Genomic DNA, 17027 nt, shown 5'->3' on the forward strand with positions numbered 1-17027 from the left:
AAAACCAACAAAACTAGAAGATAACTTGTCATAGCCAATGTGATTCTGGATGGGATACTGTACCGCGTGATAACTGGTGAAGTCCCGAAGTCGTGTTGAGGGTCTAGACACATGGGTAGATCTCCGAACAAGATCTGGAGCTGCAAGAATAGGTTCAGAAGCAATGGGAACCAATTCGGTAGCTGTCCCATCTGAAGCTGTCCTTGGTGTGGGCATTGATTCAGGGCTGTTATTGCTGATTACTTCTTCGGTCTCATCTATTCCTTCGGGGGCATTTCGCGGGTTACTTCCAATTCCAGGGCCATTGGTCAACTCATCCACCATAGGAATAGGAGCTAATTCAACTGCCAACTCATTGTACTCCCCCCAAATTGGACTCTTGGAATGAAAAAAACATAGTAGATTCATCAAATGTAACATCATGCGATATATACATCCGCCTAGTGGTTGGATCAAAGCACTTGTACCCCTTTTTTGTTGATGAATAGCCCATAAACACACACTTCTTAGCGCGTGGGTCAAGCTTACCACCACTTCGAGAGTACACATAACAGACACACCCAAAAACTCTCAAATGCAAGATACTTAGTTTGCACCCGTAAAGGATTTCCATAGGCATCTTGTAACCCAAAACATGACTAGGAAGTCGATTAATAATATAACAGCTAGTTAAAACAGCATCGCTCCAATAAGTCTTCGGCATGCCTCCAAAAAATAATAATGCTCGAGTCACCTCAAGAAGGTGCCAATTCTTTCGCTCGGTCACCCCATTCTATTGAGGTGTATCTACACATGAAGTTTGATTAATAATGCCCAAGCTGCTCAAATAAGATTGGAAGGTCTGATTGGAATATTCTGTGCCATTATCAGTGCGTAAGACCTTTATGCATGTTTTGAACTGATTCTGAATCATGCTACAAAATTCTTGAAAAACAGTGACCACATCACTTTTAGCTTTGAGAAGGTATAGCCAAGTAGCTCGCGATTTGTCATCAATAAAAGAAACAAAATACTTAAAACCATCTCTTGAATCAATTGGAGCACTCCAGACATTCGAATGTACTCAATCAAACACCTCATAAGCTAAATTAGAGCTTTGAGGAAAAGGTAATCTGTGTTGTTTAGCATAATGACAAGAGTCACAAGCACTACAATTATGAAATAAAGTTCTATCAATAGCTTGCAGCACACGCTCAGAAGGATGACCCATGCCCATGTGCCACAGCCTTGAAGTTCCATCGCATTTTTCCTTGCCACCAAGGCATTCGTATGACAGTCAAGGACGTAGAGACCATTCTGCAGCTGTCCTTCACCAATCGTCTTCTTGGTGTTGCAATCCTGAAACAACACCTTTGAAGAAGAAAAGACAACGTTGCAATTTAATTCTTTAGTGCAGTTGCTCACATAAAGTAAATTAGAAGACAAATTAGGTACAACCAAAACATCAGAATTCTGTGAGAACAACATAAGATGTCCTGCCCATTGCGTTGGAACTTGCATTCCGTTAGCCATAGTAATGGGTGGATACGAGCTAGGCACTTGAGGAGACATTAAAAAGTAAATCTGCAAAGCTGCACATGTGATCGGTAGCTCCCGAATCTATGATGAATTGAGTACTAGATTGGGTTAAAAAAGCAGTACCCAATGTCTTAACCATATTGGCCGAATCTGATAAAGGACCAGAAGATCCCAAACCAATCACCCTCTGTCCTTGCATTTGAAGTAGTTGTTGAAACTATTGTGCCAAGGACTCCAGTTTCGACTGAAACTCTGTAGAGTTTCCTGGAACAGCAAGTTTTGCTTCTTGAACCTTATCTTTGTTAGCACGAAGATGAGGATGGAGTACCCAACACCTATCTTTGGAGTGACCATCTCTATCACAATGGTCACAATGAAATCGAACGGGCCTTTTATTTTTTTCCCTTCACCAATTTCGTCACAGATTCACCACGTTGGTTGTTCATCACAGCATTATGAGCTGAATTTTCAGAGATTGGTTTATCAAGACTAGGCGAGACACTCATCACTCGACGCCTCGTCGCTTCTCCTTGAATCAAGCCACAGACTTCATCAAACGTAGGCAAGTTCGGGCTCATCAGAATTTGTCTTCTCATGTCTTCGTACTCAGGCCGAATGCTGGCCATGAACTAGAAGATGCGATCTTGCTCTTCCTGTCAAATGTAATCAGCCACACTTTGGGTTGCTGGCCTATACAGACAAAGCTCATCCCACCTTCTCTTCATACTTCCAAGATGGTTGGTGAAAGATTGAGAGGACTCTTGCTTTGAGTTAGCAATCTCTTACTGCAATTTGAATACCCGCGATGCATTCTGAGCTTGTCCATACATCTTATTCAACGATTCCCACAAAATTCAATGTAACAGCCCGAATTTCGACGTAATTCCGGGATCAATAAAATTGACAATATTTCGCATTTCATTTAAGTAAGTCTCGCCCAAAGCTGATCACTCTCGGGATACTAACCAATGGGGTATGGCTAACTAGGAAACGGTACGTGGACCAGGGACTCGATAGTGAACGGGACACCGATCTCGAGATACGATGAGTGAATATTTTGGGCCAACGTGGGCCGATCTTAGGAAAGGTGATGGATTTGGTTTGGCCAAGGCCAACGATGTACAATCGGATCGCAGGTGATTCTGCAAGACCGAAAGTGCACGTGGCCAACCAGTCCTGAACCTGAACCGAACGATCGTGACCTTTAGAACTAATGATAATTTCTCATTCTCTCAATGATCGGGACCGTCGTAATTCGAATAACCCTAGGTCGATACGCGTATGTCCTAAACAGCCGCCCGTTAGCCAGAGACCTTGAAATTGAAACTCGAGCGAGTTTTGATCACGAAATTGGGCCCGGATTTCGATGTCGATTTTCGAAGGCTTAAGAGACTATTTTTGGGAATCTGACGTCATATTATGCTGGCCACACACGTTTGGAGTTAGTACGAGTAAAAATTGGAATTTCGGTCCGGGGGTGAAAAATTACGATTTTGCCCCTCGGGACGCCAGCGTTGCTTTTCGAGGCCAAATGAGGTTATTTTTCGAGGCCGGCGCCATTTTTGGGTGGCCACGCATACCAGGAGTCGTTATGGCCAAAAATTAGAATTTCGACAAAAATTGAAAAAATAATATTATTTTATTCCCGGAACTTCGCAGTCGATTTTCGAGGGTTTAGAAAGTGAATTTCGCGATTCTGACGCCACATTATGTTGGCCACGCTCATGGAGGGTTGGTAATTGCGAAAATTGGAATTTCGCCCCTGGACCGGAAAAATGACGGTTTTGCCCCTGGGCCGTTTTCAGTTCCGAATTATTTTGGGAAAATTTCAGGATATTTATGGAGGGTTATCAGCTCAATTATTGGCCCTATTGACCCTTTTTCCCCTCATTTTTGGATAAGATTAAATTATAACCGTTAGATTAGGGATATTTTGGTCAAAACCGTCGAATTTGCGACACGTGTCGCCCCTAGGCTGCCATGTTTGACCAGATAAGATTCTCTCTCTCTCTCTCTCTCTCTCTCTCTCTCTCTCTCTCTCTCTCTCCTCTCACCCTCACTCACGGCCAGAACACCCCCAGCAGCCCCTCTTCAGTTTTCTCCCCCATTTTTCTCTCTTTTCCTCTCTTGTTTGGCTCGCCGGAGCTCGTCGCCGGCCACCGAAGCACCGCCGCCGACCACCGTGCACCGCCGTGGACCACCTCAGCCCCCTCAGCCTCAGCCTTGCCCTGGCCGACCCTTTCTCTCTCTTTCTCCCTCTTTTTCTCTTTCCTGTCCGGCAAAAAGAGCCACCAGGGTTTCGCCGGAGCTCGGATCGCTGTTCCGTCACCACCCAGCTGTCCAGCCTCGCCGCACGACGCCGGGCGTACCTGTCCGTACAGTGTCCGTACGGGAGTACTGTAGCAGTCCGTACGGAAGTTACTGTTCATCCCGTCCCCCCGTACGGGGTCACTGTTCACGCGTCGCCGGGAATTCCGCCGCCGGTTTCACTGTTCACCAGTGATCGGCCGCCGTTCCCCGTCGTCGTGACCTCGGATTAAGTGAGTAAAATTCCTAAACCCGGATTAGGACTGTTAGTGCGTTTTTCTGGACTGGTTTAGGTATTATCGGTACATTTTGGACTGGCTTAGATAGTATCAGTGTGTATTGGGCCTGGATTTAGGACTGATTAGTGGAAATAAAATCCGAGGAATTTAGTGGGATTGTTATGGACAATTATTGGGCCCGGATTGAGGAAATAGCGGCTGTCCATGTTTTTGAGGAATGTACCGGATTATAATGGACAGCAAAAATTATTAGCTGAATGGCCGGGATTACCCAGAATGATTGGCTATTGATTGATTGGTGATCAATTGTGTTTAATTGCGAAATGCTATATTGCGTGCTTATGTGGCTGAATCGTGCGGAGTGTGATTGGCCAATTGATGGCTTGAATTGTGTATTTGGAATTGGGCCGCACGGTATTAATAGGCCAAGTAAGCACGTGGCTTGTGAATTAGGCACTGTGGAATGACTTTGATTGAACTGTGTGCCTGTGCCTATGTTATGTGGATGCTCATGTTGCATTTTGTGGCACGCATTATGAATGCCGAGAATGAGGCTTGTGATGAAATTGTGTGAGACTGTGTGTCTTTTATGAGCATGTGATCACCTAAAATACCCTGATGCGTGTTACGCGGGATTCAGATAATAATGGGTTGTGTGATCACCTAAGGGCCTTCGGGTCGTGACTTTCGGGTCGATGCCGTCCTCATGCACTTTGAAGCAGGACGATGCCCGGTACGTCCGGAAGACGACCATCCTCATGCACTTTGAAGTAGGCTCTGGTTCGTAAGGAGATCAGTGTTGCGTCTCATGCACTTTGAAGCAGGCTAGAGACATTGGGCTAGATCGGTTGCTGCGCCTCATGCACTTTGAAGCAGGCTAGACGCACCGGGCCGTGAATATTGTCGACTCGAGTCGTAATGAATAATAAATTGGGCGATTGCCAGTGTGCCAGGGTGGGCCGGAAAATACACGTGACATGTCCACGACATTTGCATGCATGAACATGCATGGACTGGCATGCGAAAGTGTGAGAATCGGTGCATGAGCATGTGATTGGCGTACGTGTGATAATGTGTGCCACGTATGTGCCGTGATTGTTATGTATATATTGAATTGTCTAACATGCAGGGTTAGAGAATCATTGATTGTTGTTGTGTTATGATTTCTAAGTATTTGTTTCCGGTCAGGAGATTGCATGCTAGCTTAACCTAGGTTTAGGGGTTGAACTCGCTGAGATTCGTCTCACGGTTGTGTAAACCGAAACTTTTCAGACCCCCAGCCGTAGGATGCCGAGGACATCACCTCTTTTTGGGATATCGCATTTTATCCAGCGGTCGTCAAGCATGCACCCCGGTGGAGACGGAGCAGAAATGAGAAGTGGCTGTTTGGTTATTCCCAGCTGTTGGTGTTTCCTTTTTGGTTGTAGTGAATGCTGTAAAAAGAGTTTTAAAATAGTAAGATAAGTATGTACATATTTTCTGTGTTGATCGTTGTTTATTGCTTGGCTATCCTTGGCTCGTATTTTATTATTGTCAGGGTTTGTTTATTTCTTCCGCTTGTGCTTGATCTCTGTTGGGCGTTGGGTCGGCGACGTTTCCTGGGACGTCGCAGTTTGTCGACCGAGGTAGGGATGTTGCATGCCGTGGGGTACGGGGCGTGACATTCAAGCTGTAGGGGAATATGCGAACTTTGATGAAAGGGGGAGTGTGCAAAAATCTCATACACTTGGGATTCCATAGAGTTAAAAATCCAAGACTTAACCAAACTGTTGTTGGTTTGCCATTCATCAAATTTCGCATCCCTCTCAGGAGGCGCTTTTATTTGGCCATTGATATGACCAAGCTTCGATCTGCCCCCGAGGGCCACTGTAATAGCACGAGACCATGGAAGAAAGTTCTTCTCATTTAGCAATATGTTTGTGAGTCGTTGACCGGTGGCGGTGGAGCTGGGTTCGGAATTGTTCGAACTTGAATCAGTCATGATTTGAACAACAACCGTGTATACACCAAGAAGAAGGACACGGATGGATCAAACACACAAACAGGTACGAACCTGCTCTGATACCATGTAAAAATTAGATAAGAAGACACAATTTAATGAGGTTCAGCAATGTGCCTACGTCCTCGTGTAATCCTCTCTCATAGTTTTTTTGTTATATCGTCTTTGAGAGAGGGACTGCCATTTTATTGATGAAGTACAAGAAAGGACAACAATGAGAAAGCCTAAAGCCAAAATAGGCAATTTCCCAGAATTACAGAAATCAAACAAATCTATATAATTTCTTCCCAAAAAAAAGGAGGACCAGCACCAATCACGTCAACCTCCCAAATAGGAAGACCAGCACCAATCACGCCAACAACCAAGACCAAAATTGGCACTTAAGCTATCATTTTTTTTAAACAAGTGGCACTTAAGTGATCCGAAAGAAACTTTTGGCACTTAAGTGATCCGACAAAATCTTTTGGCACTAAAGTAGAAGGAAGACAACCGCGAGTGTCGTTTAAACTTCTCTTTCTCTCCTTTTCCAAACAACACGACCATCGAAGTATACTATAAATAAGCAAAGAATAACATGACAAGTGCTCAAAGTTTAAAACTTGATTCGTTACTCGGAAGCATGGATCTACGTGACAACCCCACGCATCGGGCGTCCACATGTGTACAATTAGCGAGGCTTTAAAAGACTTGGGATGGTGATCTCTAGCTTCTCAAGATAGATACATTAATTAACTAATAAACAATAAGAATTTCGTTAAAGAAGATGTCTAGAGGACACTTGTTAAACAGATTAAGCGGGGAAGTTCTTTAATACCGAATGTATCGTCTGTTTAGATCATCGTGTATTCAAATATGTTTAACAAGTGTATCGGAGATACTCGTTAACAGATTTACCCCAAGCTAATTTTTTTACCATTAAAAACTCCAAACTGGTACGCTTGTGACAAATTTACCCTCTGTTAGTTTCCGTTAAATTGAATTAATACCACGAAAATCACAAGTTAGTACACCCGTGACAAATAGAGGATAAAACTTCAAACTAGTACAATCATTAATTGTCACGTGTCATCTAACTCGGTAATTTAACGATAAAATTTAACGAAAACTAATGGATGGTAAATTTATCATAGGTATACCAATTTAATTTATGGTAAATTTATCACAAGGGTACCGGTTTGGAGTTTTGCGTGATATTAACCCTAACCCTAAATACAAAAAGGCATTGCCTTATTATTATATGGTGCTGGGGATGTAGATGAGCAATGAAAAGCTGGGATACATTGAACTCAATAACACAGTCTTCATCTTCAATTACCCAAATTGCAAAACATATTCAACATGGGGGGGATGTGGATAAAAATACTCATGTGGGTGTGGGCGACAACATCGCGATGCCAGCTAAAATGACAAATCATCGACGGTTGAGGATGGCCGAGCACGAAGATCGCGATCTCTCTTTCTCCGCCTTGGGATTATGATCCCTTTTTGTTAGTATTAATGTTGGTGAATACGATGAACATACATGCATGGATTCTTGTCTTTATGTGGCATTATAGATAGCATTAAGCAAATTTAAGAGGAGATAAAGGAAGTGGTACGGTAAAAGAGAAAGAGCTTCAATCATACTCTTTAAATTTTAATACCGAGAAATGAATGGGGATTAGATTAGTTAATCATGGATTCCACCTTGGCTTCAGCGTAGGACAGACTCGGTCCACGTTGTTCAATTATTATGGTACCTCTATTCAAATGCCTCCCCTCTCTTCAGTACGCGTTACGGTATTTTCTAGATTCAATCTTACATCAAGAATCTATCATATGGCATGCCTCGTGCATTCCCTTTTTTTTTGCCTTTCTCTCTAATCATGTTTCCCTGGGTGTATGTATTGATTATGACATATCATTAGTCGCTAATCATGGGGTTAGTTACATGGACAACCTCGATTGAAAAGATTTCAGCTGAAATGGGTCGGTAGCCCGACCCCAAAAACCCTACTTCCATGAAGCTTCGTGGTTAGCTATCTTTTGTCCATATCTGGTTCTATGATTCGTTGATGTTCATAATCTCTTCCAATGTTGATCCCCACGCAAGTTCTCTCTCTAGAGATAAGCGCGCGTGAGTTGACGAGACATGTGGGAGATAATTAGGAAGGCAGATCAATATGTTGTTTGAAAGCTGTTGTAGGAGCTTTTACTTCTCGTTAATTCATAAGCAATTAGATGGTGATCTAAGTTGGATTTTCTCCCTCGTCTCAGTTGCTGGCATTCCGAGTCGAAATAGATAACAACTCTTCCCGGTAAGCATGGAACATCACGAACAAGCCTTTCAATTAAAGTAAGCATACTTCAAGAAAAGATTCATCATACCTAATCAAGAAGATCTACATACTTGTACTGCACATATGATGATCATGTTATGGGAAACTATAGAGATTTTTTCATTTCAGAAAACGATGTTCTCGTATAGATATGACGGACGAGGTCAATATGTTGTAATCTCGGAATACATAGAAACTAGCAAGCGAGAAGCCCCTTGCGTTACGTGGGCGTAAGCACAAGGCAAGTGCATTTCAGTGATTCGAACTGATGAATGCTGAGGCTCAACCATGTCCATATGAGGGACATAGACGAAGGTCCGAAGTTGGCAATACAAATAACTAGTTTTCTTTGCTTTCTTCCCCAACTGGACAGCCCCCCTTTCATACTTGAGCTTAAGGTAAAACAAATCCTACCCCACAGAGAGGGAGGGAGGGAGAGTGGGAGGGAGAGAGGGGAGTTTCTGCATGAAGCGGTGTTTACTCCTTGGAAAAGGAAAAGATCTGTCCTTTTGTGTTCATGTCAGAAAATCACAGAGATGCTTTTAGAGAAGTGCAGTGCAGTACCTGCAACAGGGTTTTCCTTTCATGGACAGATCAAAGAAAAAGATAATACAGCTCGTGCGATTGGGAAGAGTCCAAGATTCAAGAGGAGGTGATAAAAATAATGGGACATGACCAGAAACACAAAATCACTTACCGGAATAAATGAAGGCAGCGGAGGCTAATTGGGTCCATGCAGATTAGTTGCAGCCAAACCATTAATAATTGCAATTGAGGAATCATTCATGATGGCCCCCAGTTCATAGCTGTACATTCATCTGGACTTTTGTCTCGTTATGGATCGTTGAAAAATGCAAAGAACCCCACATCCATCCCATGCAGCAGCAGCAGCACCACCACCACCACCAGACCATGTGTTCCTCCCGTACTTTGTCTCCACCTGTAATCTGACTCACAACCGCAACTCCCTCCTTAAATCTAGAAGTGAGTAGATTGAGCTCCAGTCAAATTCTGATCACTGAGAATGTGAGTAGAGATGAGTCGAGTCAACCTCGACACTACATCCAATTAACTCTATCGACTCAACCGCGCACTTAGTTGGATGGTCCAAATCGTCAAACATCCTAGACATTTAATCAAGGGGCTTTGTAGTTCCATTACTTGTGATCTCTCAATTTCTGGACAGTTTGACTCCGATTGTGTTGATTTCTTTAATCTCCTCAAGTTCAGTTTTTTTAGGGGTGAGCATGGTTCTTTTACCCTGGAACCTGAGAACTAAACCGATACGAACCTGTCAGTTCCAGGTTCCAGAGTATACAGGGTAAGCTCCAGATTTCAGGTTCCAAAAATTGGGAAACTTGTTTCCAAGGGTCGGTAAACCTGAAACAAGTTTTTGTGTTTTTCTTGGTGTATATCTTTGCGCGATCCTAGGTATTTCATGACGTCCGATTATGAGTGTATAATCTGGAATCACTAAACTGAGCTTCCATTTTATGACTGAGACTTTTACTTTGTTAATATTTTATATTCTTCGTGTGCATAATTGGTAGTCATTAAATGTGATGATTCACTACAATCATTCAATTAATAATATAAATGAAACTTGGATAGACTGTGGAATTGACCTGGAACCTGTAATAGGGTAGGTTCTAGGTTCCAGGGTATGCACGGTAGGTTTCAGGTATCAAAAAATGAATAACCTATTCCAAAGGATAGGTTCCAGATTTCAGGTGAAACTTGTATGGAACCTAAAACCGCTAACCGTTAGTTTTTTTTATCCCCTCAAAATTGGCCTGATTCCATATAATGACAATAATTTGTTTGGGCAAACATGGGGCAAAAGTAAATAAAAAAATTCGAATGTGGTTGGAGAATTTCGATGCATGGGGGTCCAAAAGTCAATCAAATCCCAAGGAGAACAAGGAATGCACTTCACCATGAGAATCTCCGATTCATTAGCCTAATTGAAGCGTGCTATTGAAAGATGCCATTCAGGTTAGCAGCCGGCGCTCCAAGCTTGACATTTAATCTTCCCCGGGAAATGATATTTGGTCCCTCTTTCTCTTATGGTTGAGTTTTCTTTTTACCTTTTGTTTTATACAATACAATACAATACAGTACACCGTGCAATAACATTAGATTAAGAGAAAGGGGACTCGATTGCCTTAACTTACTGCAATGATATCGGCGTATTGCGGCTTAAGCTAATCACACATGCAAGGAATAACATATTAATCTTGTTTATTCCAAGTTACCAAACATCGAGGGAAGGTCAAAGTTATGCAGCAACCAATACCCAAAAAAATACCAACCAATCATAATATCACTTAGGTCGGTCTTCTCAATTCATGCATTCTTATAAAAAAATTAAAAGCATAATTGGTTTAGTTCGTAGGGACTTTGGCCTATATAACAATGGTCGACCCTCAACCACGTTCCGGACCCAGTTGAAACGCATTGCAGAAAAAGTCCCGGCGGAAGAGGAAGAGGAAGAGGAAGACCCGCCCAATACCCATCTCCGATCACGCATTAGTTGAGAGAAGGGAGTTATGGGGAACAGCCTGCGGTGTTGCTTGGCGTGCGTCCTTCCCTGCGGTGCTCTCGACTTGATCCGGATCGTCCACTTGAGCGGCTACGTCGAAGAGATAACACGTCCCATCACGGCCGGGGAGGTCCTGAAGGCGCACCCGAACCACGTCCTGAGCAAGCCATGCGCGCAAGGCGTGGTTCGCCGCATCCTTATACTCTCTCCCGACTCCGAGCTCAAGCGGGGCTCCATCTACTTCCTCATCCCCGCTTCTTCTCTTCCCCAAGATAAAAAGCGGGTGTCCTCCAAGACCAAAGCTCCCCGCAAGAAATCGCACCCTCACGGTGAAGACGTCCCCGACTGCGATCACCACCTTGCCATCTCCAAGAAGAAATCCTCCTCCTCCTCCCGTAGAGAGCGCCGGCACAGCCGCACCGACAGTGCTTGGAAGCCCCACCTCGAGAGCATCCACGAGGACTCATAACACATTAGACGTGTTATTTTTCGGTGAGAGGAGTTCTTGGTTTTTGCGGATACAAAGATTTTTCTGTCTTGTTGGTTCCGTCTGCGTGTAGTAATGGCAGATGGAGAAACGTTGGCTCGAAGATGAGTTGAAGCATCCCACAATGACGCAACAAGTCTTATGACAGAGATTCTACTTTTTGTACCGTTTGAACAACTTGTATATACATCCCAAGTTGTAAGTACAGGTTTTTACTGTCTTGTCTTTTTCTTCGCTGATGGAGAAGAAGAAAGATTTGGGCAGTCGGTTTTGTCTCTTCTGAAATATGAAGGATCACCTCTCTGAGTGACCTTTTGGTTCTCTGTATTTGTCAACGCGAGACGTTACTCAAACGAGCATGTGCTTCAGCTTCTTTGTGTTTCACGGGTACTGAGTGCCATACTTGACCTCTCGAATGGGGAAATCTAGTCTGTTAAGCGGTAAATTCTTTAGCTTGAAAGCATACTGAACGAAAGCATGTCACGGAAATATGAACCCTGAAATCTTAGCTACACAGACTCTGTAAAAACGTGGATTTTCCCTCTTGCCCAAGACCTCAAAATGATCAAATCCCGTCTCCTCCACCATCCCTTTAGTTATTTTGCTTTTGTGAGGCCTCTTTCCGTTTCCAGTAAACTGAGAAGACACCACATAAAATTACAGAAAAACTTGTGGTTTTCTGGGTTTCTCCGGGTTAAGATGCCAACAAGTTTTTTAAGGTCGGATCCTCCTAATCATTGACACAGTATTAGGTGCAATAATAGCCTATAGCTCTACCATGTTCCTCCATTATATACCTTTGTTAATCGATCAATCTCTGCCTCTGCGCCAGCTAATCAAAGAGGTAATATATAAGAAAGCTCCTCAACCCGATTCATTAACTACTTTGTAGGAAAGGACTACTATTATCATTTCATGAACCGTATTATAAGCGGCAGTTGTGCCTGCCATGACTATGCGGTTAACTGACATTAATATAAACCTATATGATATAAACAAGAGGCATCACGCATAATGTAGGTGGCAATAAGAGGAATTCATTAATTACTTCAGCTGGGTTGTTCCGATCGTGTAAAATCTATCCACCAAAACAAAGAAGAATCAGAGGAAAAAGACTTGAAAACTTTGAACAAACCATGCACAGGTGTCTCCATTACTTTTTTGTATTGAAATGGAGTTCTGAGATGGAGACAAGTGCAAGCAAACATAAAAATAAGAAGCAAACACAGCCTGGCATATCCCTTTTGACGCATATATTTCGGGTAACGCAGACTTCACATGGATTCCTTCCTTCAAGCTCCGTCCCTTAATTTTATATTAAAATGAGATTAGATTAGACAAACTATTCCACATCCCTCTCGCAATCTCCGCTGCCCATTTTCCTATTGCCAGGACCACATGTCACGGACACCTATATGTTCGATGCTATTTGGCTAGTTTCCTTCAGTCCAACGTCAAAAAACTACTAGGATTATTTCACTTCGCAAAATCTGATGATCTGATCGAATCATGATTCATTACAAGTTTGTATCCACCCGATGTGTCATGGGCACGTAAAAATGAACACCTTTTTCCCAAGCAACGAGCATCTGGAAGTGAGCAGATCCCCATGCAACTTTTGGCATTGAGCCTTGCGTACGACTCCCTTCTTTATCAACGAACCCAACCTAAAACAATTAGATCAAACAAAATAAGGAATCAAACAGATTCGATCGCTCTTCCCGGGGGTTAATTTTTAACAGGAAAAACTGAGGGTTTCATCGAGATGGTGAGATTGAGAATAGTTAATATATGTATTATTTGAATCCAAATTTTAAATGCAAAATTGATCTAAATGCGATAATCACGTGTCCAGATTAAGCTGTTTGCAGAATGTAGCGGTCAATCTTGTGTCAACAAAAAACCTTTTCACGTCCCAACTTAACTGCTAAAGTAACTGGGAGCGCTTAAAACGAAAATCTTCAACAGCTAGCGATGCGGAATACCTTCCTGAGCAGTGAAGAGAGGCTTTAATTAACCTGCTCATCCCTTCAAACCTAAAACAAGCTAGTGGCACCAAGACACACGTGGTGGCGTGGAGGCCAAGAGGCCTGTGGTCTGCGTGCATTCCGGCCCGTTTCGTCGGCCCACAATGACCGGACCGAATTGATGTTATCATGTAAGGGTAGGGAAAATTACCAAAAAAGTCTTAAACCTTTTGCAATTATGCCAATTCAGTTCTAAACCTTTTTTTTTTGCCAATTCAGTCCTAAACCTTTTGCAATTATGCCAATTCAGTCCATCCGGCCACTTTTGGCCGGCCGGCGCTGACGTGGACGCCGGCCGGCTGACGTGACAATTTTTAATAAATTTTTTTTTTTCGCCTATCTTCTTCCTCGGTCGCCGGTCTAGCGACCGGCGAGAGGCTGAGGCCGGCGAGGTCCAGCTCGCCGGTCATGGGCAAGGCTGGCCCTCGCCGTCGCCAAGCGAGGCCGACCTCGCCATGGCCAGGGCGAGGCCTCGCCGGGCGACGGCGAGGCCGCCCAGATCCGGCGAGACCTCGCCGTCGCCGGGGCGAGGTCGAGCTCGCCGGGCCATGGCGACGGCGAGGTCTCGCCGGATCCGGGCGGCCTCGGCGTCGCCGGCGAGGCCTCGCCCAGATCTAGCGAGGTCGACCTCGCCCATGGCCGGCGTTTGGACCTCGCGGCCTCGGCCTCTTGCGGTCGCCGGACCGGCGGCCGGGAAGAAGATAGGCGAGAGGCTGAGGCCGGCGAGGTACAGCTCGCTGGCCATGGGTGAGGCTAGCCCTCGCCGGCACTGGCGAGGGCCAGCCTCGCCGTCGCCGGGCGAGGCCGCCCAGATCTGGCGAGACCTCGCCGTCGCCGGGCGAGGTCGAGCTCGCCAAGCCATGGCGACGGCGAGGTCTCACCAGATCTGGGCGGCCTCGACGTCGCCGAGCGAGGCCTCGCCCAGATCTAGCGAGGTCGACCTCGCCCTGGCCATGGCGAGGTCGACCTCGCCCATGGCCGGCGAGCTGGACCTCGCCGGCCTCAGCCTCTTGCCGGTCGCCGGTCCGGCGACCGGGGAAGAAGATAGGCGAAAAAAAAAAAGAGAAAAAAAAAATATTAAAAATTGCCACGTCAGTCGGCCGGCGTCCACGTCAGCGCCGGCCGGCCAAAAGTGGCCGGATGGACTGAATTGGCACAATTGCAAAAGGTTTATGACTGAATTAGCACAATTGCAAAAAGTTTAGAACTTTTTTGGTAATTTTCCCTGTAAGGGTACGTCTTTCATTATGATCTGAAGGCATTGATTATATGTTTAGAGCCCTTGACTGACTGCCGGCATGGCTTCACATCGGACAAGGCACGGGAACAGAGCTCTCTAAGGTGAAGGACAAACATAGATGTAGGGCTGCCGTTCGAGGGGTTGGAGGCTTCAACAAGGTTGATTGTTGGGTGAACATGCTCTTCACTGTGGATGCATGTTGACACTCCGGAAATCGAGGTTTTGCTGGTCGAGATCATTCCCCTTCGGTTAGCGGCCATGTATCTTTTGGAAGGGTTATAAAGATGTCCCACGACACTCGCGGCTACTCTGGTTATCGCCACCATATTTACTATCAAAAGAGAATAATCTGCGCGCCTATCACCTACAGAACAAAATAAGGCAAGTTGTTGCTAACTACTCAAACGCGCGCTAACTTAAAAGCCTTCAATATTAAATGGACATGCTTTCACATCTTTCACTCAGACCCTTTTACCAGACCATGATACTAATGCAGATCGTTGTAAGCACCTTCTTCTCTCTAAACCAGATACAAACTCTCGAGCATTTGCACCAAAATTGGACCTAAGGGTGGACCATCTGGCAAGATCAAGACTAAGAAGAAGGCTCGTAGGACGCATGCTGGCCAAGGTATTCGCTACTAAAACCAGATGCAAAAAAGGTACAGAGGATGAGTACAAAGTGAGATTCCGGCATTGACTTCTTCTCTTAGGATTTCTTATTTACGATCCTTATAACAAATGGTCGTACTAGGAAGAATAGGACCCAATAAAAAAAAAGGTGGCGGTGAATGCAAATATTGGTTACACTATGGAGCTTTGCAAAACTGCACCGATGTTGGATGAAACAAAGCGTGTCAACGAGGAAAGTGCAGCACAGACGAAGGCAGTGGAGGACGCAAGCGACCCAACTCTGCATTGATGATCTTAAGATTGTAAAGGAGAGTAAAATGGCAACAAAGGAAGTCATCGAATTCATTGGAATGAGTAAGCAAACATGAGCTCCCAGTCTAGTGTGGAAAGGGCTCATCTTATTTATGATGGCCAATGTGAGGCCAAATAACACAAAAAGAATCAAAGTACCGGGGAGAGCTATCAGGAGGGGTTTTCTCTGGATGCTCCTCCACATTCTCGGATCCACATGAACTCCTACCGGGAACATGTGTAACATGAAGCCAAATCAGCTAAGGTTCTTAGGATTAATTTGTCTCCAGGTTTCAGTAGTGACTACGTAAACCACCTGTTTCAACCAAGAAACGAGGGACCCATACTATGCTTGAGTGCCTATCACAAAGAAGGAGAAAAAGAAAAGGCGACCATGTGATCAGTCTCCATAGGACAATTTATCGGGAGAAGTACAAAATTGTCCAATACGATTATATGTAATCTCGGCAACAGGGTTTCGTGAAAGCTTTTTTCTTTTTTCCGGTTTTTTTGACTGCAAGCTCATACCTTCTGCTATAGACGACCAGATGTGAATAATGTCTTGCAAAGAATCTGACCAAAATGCAAGCAAAGTAATGGAAGCATGGGGATAGAGAGAAGAAGGTGCTTACAACGATCTGCACCAGGATCATTGTCTGGTGAAAGGGTCGGAGTAAAAGATGAATCACCTGAGCAATGATGTAAATGAGGGAAAATTGGGCCATCAAGACAGCGAAAGAGGAAGTCAGACACCGGCGGGTGGCCCCACGGTCACATGTTGGTACGCAAGTCTCTCGTTCTCTTCTGTGCCCATTGAGTGTGCCTTTGCCATCCTCTGTTGTTCCGCAGAATTCTCCATGTATGTCCCCGTGCTTCTTTTTGAGAAAGCGAACTTAATTTGTTAAAATTGGAGACGCCCAATTGACTGGGTCTTTGCAAATTGCAGAGTGCTTTAGAAGAGAGAGAGAGAGAGAATTTTGGCATTTGATGGATGAGAGACATGGATGGACTCCAACGGTTGCCATTAGCTAATGCCATCGTCAGTCTAGAAGGAGCGGCCATGTCCATTAACAATTTGGTAATTAGTCATGCATGGATGAATATTGAGGGAACATGAACAGGTGATTCTCTGATGCTTTTAGCATGAAAGGGAGAAAATGTCCACCCTCACAACAATGCACACACATTGAATTAAGTGGGTTTTCAACAAAGACCTGAGCCTCTGTACATATGTTACCTGGGTCACATTTCAGTTTCTGTAACCCTAGTATTGCTCATGCATTATCAACTTGCGGTATCTTTTACACCATCGCCGTATCCGTAGCCGCATCATAATCATTTTACATTGGCGATATCTCTTTTGCGAGCATTATAGCATAAGTATGTTCTTGTGGAAAGATTGTGGGGACGGAGCAAGACGGGAAGTT

The 17027-nt window shown here is 44.4% G+C and overlaps 1 protein-coding gene across 1 annotated transcript; it reads left to right on the forward strand.

The window, feature by feature from the left end:
- Positions 1-10801: 10801 nt before the first annotated feature.
- LOC115683903 (uncharacterized) lies at positions 10802-11731 on the forward strand. The gene has a single exon (XM_030608551.2). The coding sequence runs from the start codon at positions 10931-10933 to the stop codon at positions 11390-11392; it is 462 nt and encodes a 153-aa protein (XP_030464411.1). The 5' UTR covers positions 10802-10930; the 3' UTR covers positions 11393-11731.
- Positions 11732-17027: the final 5296 nt, after the last annotated feature.

This window comes from Syzygium oleosum, unplaced genomic scaffold (assembly GCF_021117445.2).
Source record: "Syzygium oleosum isolate NSW1041296 unplaced genomic scaffold, Sole_v2.1 Sole_v2.03, whole genome shotgun sequence".
Classification (NCBI taxonomy): Eukaryota; Viridiplantae; Streptophyta; class Magnoliopsida; order Myrtales; family Myrtaceae; genus Syzygium; species Syzygium oleosum.

What these genes read in the sequence shown, in the direction of transcription:
- LOC115683903 (XM_030608551.2), top strand. Translation starts at nt 10,931, where the DNA reads ATGGGGAACAGCCTGCGGTGTTGCTTGGCGTGCGTCCTTCCCTGCGGT.